The 8,671-nt window shown below is 39.8% G+C and overlaps 1 protein-coding gene across 1 annotated transcript in view; it reads left to right on the forward strand.

The window, feature by feature from the left end:
• Positions 1-6,933, forward strand: part of SWAP70 (switching B cell complex subunit SWAP70) — a 71,762-nt gene extending 64,829 nt beyond the window's left edge. Inside the window, exons 10-12 of the mRNA XM_074276074.1 lie at positions 206-404; positions 2,919-3,015; positions 3,562-6,933. Of these exons, the coding sequence (XP_074132175.1) occupies positions 206-404; positions 2,919-3,015; positions 3,562-3,668 (403 nt within the window). The 3' untranslated portion in view covers positions 3,669-6,933. The remainder of the gene's footprint in view (positions 1-205; positions 405-2,918; positions 3,016-3,561) is intronic.
• Positions 6,934-8,671: the final 1,738 nt, after the last annotated feature.

The raw sequence follows: 8,671 nt of genomic DNA on the forward strand, positions 1-8,671 counted from the left end.
GTGACTGAGAGCACTGCCAGAGGGCCTGGAAGAGATTCCCAGTCCTCCTCCCTTTTGTCACCACCCTCCTCCCACAAATGCCTTGTATTTCATCAGGCTTTCTTTCCCACCCCGGCAGCTCTCTCACCAGCAGTGAGTCGGGGCTGTAGGAGCTCAGATGACAAGGTGGCGTCCCCCGTTTGATCCCCACTTCTCCTCTTTGCAGGCTGCTGGAAGAAGAGAGCTCTAAGAGAGCTGAGCTGGAACGCTGGCACGTGGAGCAGCAGCAGGCCATCCAGAACACCGAGGCCGAGAAGCAGGAGCTGGAGAACCAGCGGCTGCTCAAGGAGCGTGCGCTGCAGGAAGCCATGCAGCAGCTGGAGCAGCTGGAGCAGGAGAGGAAGCAGGCCCTGGAGCAGTATGAGGTGAGTTGGAAACTGAAGGCAGGCTCTTCTACTTGCTGCAGGCAGCTGGCTTCCTTCATTTTTGTGTTTTAATTTTATTCTGAATTTAATCATCCTCAAATAAAGGGGATTTTCCATATACAAAGTGGAAGAGAAAATTTTTTTCTATATGGCCAGCTTTTTAAAGGAATCTGTAATTCAGTGTCGTACCTCACAGCCTTGTCTTTACTGTCTCCCTCCCTTGCCCTGACTTATTCCCACCCCTACCAGATAAAAAGAGAAAAAAGTAATACTTTTAACAAATAAACATGGCTGAGCAAAATAAATTCACATGTTGTCCATGTCCAAAAATGTATATCTCATTCTGTTCATTTGGTCCTTTATCCTTCTGCCAGGAGATGGGAAACGTTTCCATCATTGGGTTTTTGGAGTTATTTATGGTCTTTACATTGATCAGAATTCTTATATCTTTTTAAGAATTTTTTCCTTAATGTTTTTGGACCAATTCACAATTCCATCAACAGTGCATTAATGTCCCTATTTTCCCATACCCCCTCCAACATGTCAATTCAGCCAGTCTGATAGGTATGAAGTAGTACCTCAAGAGTTTTAATTTACATTTCTCTGATCAGTTATGATTTAGAACATTTTTTCATATGACTAATAGATGACTTTAATTTCTTCTCAAAATTGTCTGTTCATATCCTTTAACCATTTATCAATTGGAGAATGACTCGTATTCTTATAAATTTGGCTGGATTATCTATATATTTTAGAAATGAGGCTTTTTAATCAGAAATATTGGCTGTAAAATTGTTTTCCAGGTTTCTGCTTCCCTTCTAATCTTGGATACATTGGTTTTGTTTGTGCAAAAACTTTTTTAATTTAAAGTAATCAAAATTGTACATTTTGTATTTTATAATGGTCTCTTTTTCTTGTTTGATTATAAATTCCTCTTTTCTCCAAAGATCTGATAGGTAAACTATCTCTCGCTTTCCTAATTTGCTTATAGTATCACTTTTTATACCTAAATCATGTACCCATTTTGACCTTATTTTGGTGTGGGATGTGAGATGTAAATCTGTGCTGAGTTTTTGGCATACTATTTTCCAGTGTTTCCAGCAATTTTTGTCAAAGAGTGAGTTTTTAATACCCAAAGTTGGAGTCTTTGGGTTTATCAAACAGTAGGTTACTATAGTCATTGATTATTGTGTCTTATGTGCCTAATTTGTTTCATTGATCCATCACTATTTCTTAGTATCAGATAGTTTTGATGGCTGCTGCTTTATAATAGAGTTTTACGTTTGATATTGCTAGGCCACCTTCATTTGCCTTTTTTTTCCCCATTAATTCCCTTGATATTCTTCACCCTTTGTTCTTTCAGATGAATTTTGTTGTTATTTATCCTAGTACTATTAAGTAATTATTTGGCAGTTTGATATGGCACTGAATAAGTAGATTAATTTAGGTAGAATTGTCATTTTTATTATGTTAGTTCAGCCTATCCATGATCAGTTGATATTTTTCCAGTTTTTTAGCTCTAATTTTATTTGTGTGAAAAGTCTTTTATAATTGTGTTGGTGGGTCAACTCCTAGGTATTTTATATTGTCAATAGTTATTTTGAATGCAATGTCTCTTTCTCTTGCTGCTGCCAACATAAGAAATGCCAATGATTTATGTGGGTTTATTTTATATCCTATTACTTTGCTAAAGTTGTTCATTGTTTCTAGTAGTTTTTTACTTGATTCTCTAGGATACATTACCTAATCTAATTACTATAATTTCTTAGCTAACAAATCTAATATTTCTAGTACAATATTGAAGGATAGTGGTGACAATGGGAATTCTTGTCTTACCCTTGATCTTAATGGGAATGTTTCTAGCTTGTGTGCATTACATATAATTCTTTTTGATAGTTTTAGTTAAATGCTTCTCATCATTTTAAGGAAAACTCCCTATATTCTTATGGTCCACTAGTGTTTTTACTAGGAATGGGTTTTGTATTTTGTCAAATGCTTTTTCTGCATCTATTGAGATAATCATATGATTTCTGTTAGTTTTGTTATTGATATGCTCAATTATGGCAATAGTTTTCCTGGTATTGAACCAGCCCTGCAATCCTGGTATAAATACCACGTGATCATAGTGTATTGTCTTGCTGATAAGTTGTTGCAATTTCTTTGCTAATATTTTATTTAAGATTTTTGCATAGCATTATTTAGGGGAATTGGTCTATAATTTTCTTTTTCTGTTTTGATACTTCCTAGTTTGGATATCAGTGTCATATCTGTGTCATAAAAAGAATTTGGTAGATCACCTTCTTCCTCTATTTTTCCAAATAGTTTATATAGTATTGGAAGAATTGTACTTTAAATGTTTGGTAGAATCACTTGTAAATCCATCTGGTTCCCTCCTTCCTTCCTTCCCTCCTTCCCTCCTTCCCTCTCTCCCTCTAAAGTAATTAAACTAATGTAATGAGTATACACATTATAAACTCATCTTTCTAATCAAATTTATAACTCTCTTTATTTCAGGGAGTCAAAAAGAAGCTAGAGATGGCAGCTAGAAAGACAAGGAGCTGGAAGGATAAAGTGGCCCAGCATGAGGGACTCATTCGATTGATAGAACCAGGTAAGGGCTCTGTGAAGTCAGCACCAAGTTCACCTGGGCTTTTAGAGTTCTGTCTGTGTGTTATTCTTGAACAGGGATCTTACCTCTTCTCTATCATGGAGTGCATTTCCAATCAGGAGAAGTATGTAGACACTTCTCAGAATAGCGTCTTCTTATGCATGTGATAAAATACATATGATTACAAAGAAATCATTATCACTGAAAACATTATTTCTTAGAAAAATATGAAAAAATCATGTTCATGGATCCCAGGTCAGCTCCTGTTCTAGAATGTGCTTTTGGCCAAAAATAGTAGAAACCAAGGCTATTTATGGTAATTTTGTTTTGACTTTTCCTGGGAGCCAGCTTCTTAATTAGGGCAGATGCTCTGCTGATCAGAAGTATAACCTTCTATGGTCTAGAAGCCTAAATATAAATGGGAGACAGACAAAGCAAATTTTCATTTCGTTTCTAAACACTGCAATAATGGCATATGTGCCTATGAAATGTATGTATACCCTAAACCATTGATATAAAAGCTGACATAAAGACATGTCTGTTTTTCAGGTTCAAAAAATCCTCACTTAATTACAAATTGGGGACCAGCGGCCTTCACTCAAGCAGAGCTTGAAGAACGAGAAAAGAGTTGGAAAGGGAAGAAGAGCACGGAGTGACTGCCCTGGGCCCAGAGGTCAGGGGGAGCCGGGAACTTTGTGCCAAAGACCATGTGGCGTGTGGCCCCGTGGTGGTCGCCTTCGTGCCGCTGTCTGGGCCAGCACGCCAAGGAAGCTGCCTCTTTGTGCATCTTTCAGCACAAAGACAGCAGAAGCAGCATCACAGATGTCCCTCCTTGTCTGCTGGCCCTCATTCCCCACCCCAGAAGACGGCTCTCCTTTTCCCTCCCACATGGAGAACTACATTTTGGACAATCTATGGCAGCTCACTGTCTCCAGATAGACCTTTGTCTTTGTCATGTATCCTCCTGCAGCTGGCGATGTGAGAACCTCTGCTGTGCAGGAAGCTGACCGAGCCTTTAACATTATCCTGATCACTGGCCCACTGATGCTCTGCTGGGGCCATTGGGAATTGTGACTCCCTGGTGACCCCTCCAGAACATCTTTGGTTGTATGGGATTTTCCCAAGTTCTTCAGGACTCTTTCCTTTCTTGCCCAAGAAACAGAGATCTCTCCCATGTACTTTCTTCTTCTCAAGTCTAATACTCCACTTCCCTAAATTCCCAGCCATCTGTAGGCTGCCCAAGGGAGCAGACATTCTCTATGGCACACGACTGCTTTGTGTTCCCTAAGAACCTGGCAGGTAAGCTGCAGAGAAGCTGACCTTGGGGGCAAGCTCATTTGGAATTAAAAATGGGCCGTGGGGGATCCAGATTCTCAGCAGGTGGGTCCTAAAGAGCGCTTTGTCTTAGCCTGGTGACTAGTGACAGCCTGTCCTTGCCCCTGTGACTTTCTGGAACCCACCTTGTATTGGGTATGCTGAAGGGGATCTCTAGTCAGAGCATAAGAAGCAGCATAATGCGGTGGGTAGAACCCGGGCCTCCAAGCTAGGAGTGCTCAGTGCAGACAGACCGGCTTCTCTCCACTCTCCAAGCCATGATTTGCCAAGAAGGTGCTGTCTGGAGGGACTTTGCTCATGTAGAAGTTCCCTGTGCCCCTGAAACCGCAGGTCTGCTTCCTGGACCTAAGAACAGGGTGGAGGAGGCTGCTTGGATCCTCAGGCTGTCCTGTGTATCTTAGGAAGCCTCTCTGTACTTGTTTTAGGTTCAGATAGTGAGAAAAGTATGAGAATAAAGCCTTTTGAATCTGGTTATAATCGTGGTGGGGTGGGAACCAACTTCTGACACTCATCATGGCATTCAGAGAGAATCCGGCTTTCATTTCTGTGGATCTTTTTCTTCCCTACCTAACATTAAATGGAGAAAGAGTCATGGCCAGCCAGCCTCCTGACCCCTGATATCACAGTGGTGTTTCCCTTGGGATGGGAGTTCAGTGTTTTCTCCCTTGCTTCAGTGAAGAGGCTTCCATGAAAACAGCCCAGTCAGGCTTTCTTGTGAGATCCCCACAGCTCATCACCTTGTGGCCAGCCTCAGGGACTGAGCCTCTCCACACTCAGGCTGGTCTCGAGACCTTCCCAGGATCATAAGGATACTCCAGACCAAGCTCCGGTTTGACTGGCAGAGCCTTCAAGAACCCAGGCTTGTTTTCATGCCATCCTGTGGCATCAGAGAAGTGTGATAGTAGAAGGCTCATGCTAGTAAAATTAAACTATTCTGAAATGTCACGCATGCAGTTTTATGTTATTTTAGACAAATGTAGATACAATTGAAAATGTTATAATCCTATAAGTTATCGCCTCTTATCTGAGTAAAAGACATTAACCGGCAAAATGCCCTTACAGATTTTTGATCACGTTGCCTTTGGCAATTAATTGAAGCATAGGTTTTATTTAATGTTCACTTCTTCCTGCCTTTGTAAGCCTTATTTCCTAATTTTTAAAAGTTACTTCTCATTAGGATCTTTGAAAATTTGCAGATATAGTATGGGTTTCTGTTTTCTTCTATCCAGATATTTATCAGTATTATTACTTTGTTTATTCAGTAATGTATTTTACAGGTATGGAATGAGGTGTAGGGTCGGCCTTTTGAAATCAACTTAAAGTTTCCCAATAAAATCTTCAGATGTGGAAGAGGAGAGACAATTTTCTCTTGCTTTGATTAAGGAGCCTATATAAGACTCCAGTATAACAAATAACTAATAAGGAACCTAGACTTTCCAAAGAAGTATAAAGCACTGGATGAAAAAATGCTTTCCTTCAAGGAAAACGCGTTGGTTTCGGCTTTCAAAGAAGGGCTGTTAAAGGCCCTTGCTCCCTGCTGCAGTGCCCCAGCTTTTCCAAAGCAGACAGACTGGCCCCGAAGACTCAGCCCCCTCGTTGCTGCCTTTTTTCCTCAGCCCGCTTCTGCCTCGCTTGGCTCCCTCAAGCCTTAACTTCATTCTAACCCTGACCGAGTTGAATATCAGTGTCGGAGAGCTTCCGTGGACATCTGTCATATGCACTGTGTATACCCTACTTATCATGGAAAAGAAGCATTTAATCCCAGGGGATTTCTGTGGATCGTGGACAACATGGAAATGACTTAGTTCTACATAATTGGAATAATCATGGCAGTCAGTGTTGGGTGGCAAACTTGCATTGGCTGGTCTAATCATCTTCCCCCTGACAGCCTTTCAGCCACTTGGAGAGAGCCGCCATAACTCCTCCCTCCCCGACAAGCTTCTCTTTACATTCAGAACCTCCAGGCCCTACAGCTAGGCCTGATATACATGAATCCTGTCCTCATCGGTCTGAGATCAATTGCTCTGTGTGGCAGAGCACCCTGAAATTTCCAGTGGGATCTGGATGGGCCGTTGGTTTCCTAAATGACTAGCAGTGTGATTGTTTAACAGGGAAAGCTCAGAAAATGCAGGTGATGAAAAGGTTAATGTACTTTTGTGTTCTGTTGGATCTGAGGATGCAGTGGAAGAGTATGTTCTAATATACAAACAATCTCATTGTTGAAACACTGTAATATTGGGGACATTCAACTTGTTTAACTTTTGCTAATTTTCCTAAAATATTTGTGAAATGTTTTATATTGTTTTTTAGGAAAGCAGACCAAATAAGAACAGGAAAAAAAAATACATGAATGACATGATTTTAGAACTGTCCGCATTAATAAAACGGTGAGGGAAAGTACTTTGTGTTTTATTATCGTTTTTAAAAAAATTTTTAATAGCATTTTATTTTTCCAAATATATGCAAAGAATCTTCAGTGCTCACCTTTGCAATAATGTGTTCCAAACTTTTCTCCCCCTCCCAAGACAGCACGCAATCAGATATATATTAAACTGTGTATTTCTTAATAAAGAAATATATGCAGCAGTGCTCAGTTTTATGAAAATTACTCTTCTTCCCCCTCCTCCTCTCCAATCACTGTGTAGTTAATAAGTGATCAAAACCAGTGTTGGCAGGAAGAGAGGTTTTCTTACGTTTGGTTTCTGAGGAAGATTATAACTGATGGGCATGTCAGAGTTGCTGAAATCAAATTACACAAGAAAACATTTCCCTCTCATGTGTCTTGTATCTTTGTATGCTGGACTATCCTTGCTGTGTCATTTTGGTTTTTTGACCCACAGATTAAACAGTGGGGAGGTTTTTTTGGAAAGGGCCAGTGCAGACCCAGAGCCCAGCTGGTTACACCTCCATTGCTGTCTATAAACATGTACAGGTCTGCTCATGACAGCTTGGACCCTTGACTGGGAGGGAGCCAGAGGCCAAGTAGGGCCTGAAACCAGGCAATTAAATTTGGTGCACCAAGAATGCATTTACACTGTTACATTTATTTTGATCTTTTATCTGTCCCCCACAAAATCGTTACTGTTGTGAGAAATAACTCTCGTTGGATTTGAAGGGCTGAAGTTAAAAGTTTTTACACAATTGCAGAGGTGCATGTCCTATCAAATAGGAGCTTGAAAGCAATACTTGTCCTTTTTATACCTAATACTAGAGTACTAGAGGGCACAACCTAAGTCTCCTCCTCTGATCACATCATTGCATCTGCGCCCCACCACATGTAAGTAGTTCTCCATCTCTAATTACAATTATTTGCAAGTCTGAGTCCCTCTTCGTCCCTTACCAGAGAGCAATGTCTCATCAGGAAAAATGAAAAAGAAAAAGCTGTTTATCCAAGCCAACCAACATAGCAGCAGCATCAGTTTCAATTTTAAATTGACTTCCAGTGATAAGATTTTATTTTTTCTTTTCCCCTCCCTTATTTTCTAAAACATATGCATGTATATGTATATCACATAAAAGATGGAGGCCCTGTCTTCTTGTTTCAAAATATTTTCTCCAGCCCTGGAGGTGAAAGTCCAGAGTCTTTTTAAACCTGTTTATTTTGTTCTCTCATTTTATCCCCTATGAAATTTAAAAAAAAAATAAAATAAAATAAAAGTTTTTTTCTCAGATCTGTTTTCAAATCAGTCAAGCTATATTTCAGACCCTGTGCTAAGTACTAAGAATACACAGATACAAATCAAATAATTTCTGCCCTCAGAAAGTTTACATTCTAACAATGTATAAGTATATACATAATATATACAAACAGTTTACAAGGTAGCTTTAGGGAAGGATTGCCCAATCCTGTGAAAGAAAAATCAGAACAAAAGGAAAAATCATGAGAAAGAAAAAAAAAAGTGAAAATCGTATGTTTCGATCTGCATTCAGTCTCCATAGCTCTCTCTCGGGATGTGGATGGCATTTTCCAACACGAGTCTGGAATTGTCTTAGGTCACTATTACTGAGAAGAACCAAATCTATCAAAGTTGATCATTGTACAACGTTGCTGTTACTGTATACAGTGTTCTCTTGGTTCTGCTCACTTCAGTCAGCATCAATTCGTGTAAATCTTTTCAGGATTTTCTGAACTCTACCTGCTCATCATTTCTTACAGAACAACAGTATTCCATTCCATTCCATGTACATACATCCAATACATTCCATTGTATTACATACAACTTGTTCAGCCATTTCTCTCAATTTCCAATTATTTACCACCATAAGAAACTGCTATAAATATTTTTGTACATGTGGGGTTTTTCCCCACTTTTTTCTGGCCTCT

This window comes from Sminthopsis crassicaudata, chromosome 6 (genome assembly GCF_048593235.1).
Source record: "Sminthopsis crassicaudata isolate SCR6 chromosome 6, ASM4859323v1, whole genome shotgun sequence".
Taxonomy (NCBI): Eukaryota; Metazoa; Chordata; class Mammalia; order Dasyuromorphia; family Dasyuridae; genus Sminthopsis; species Sminthopsis crassicaudata.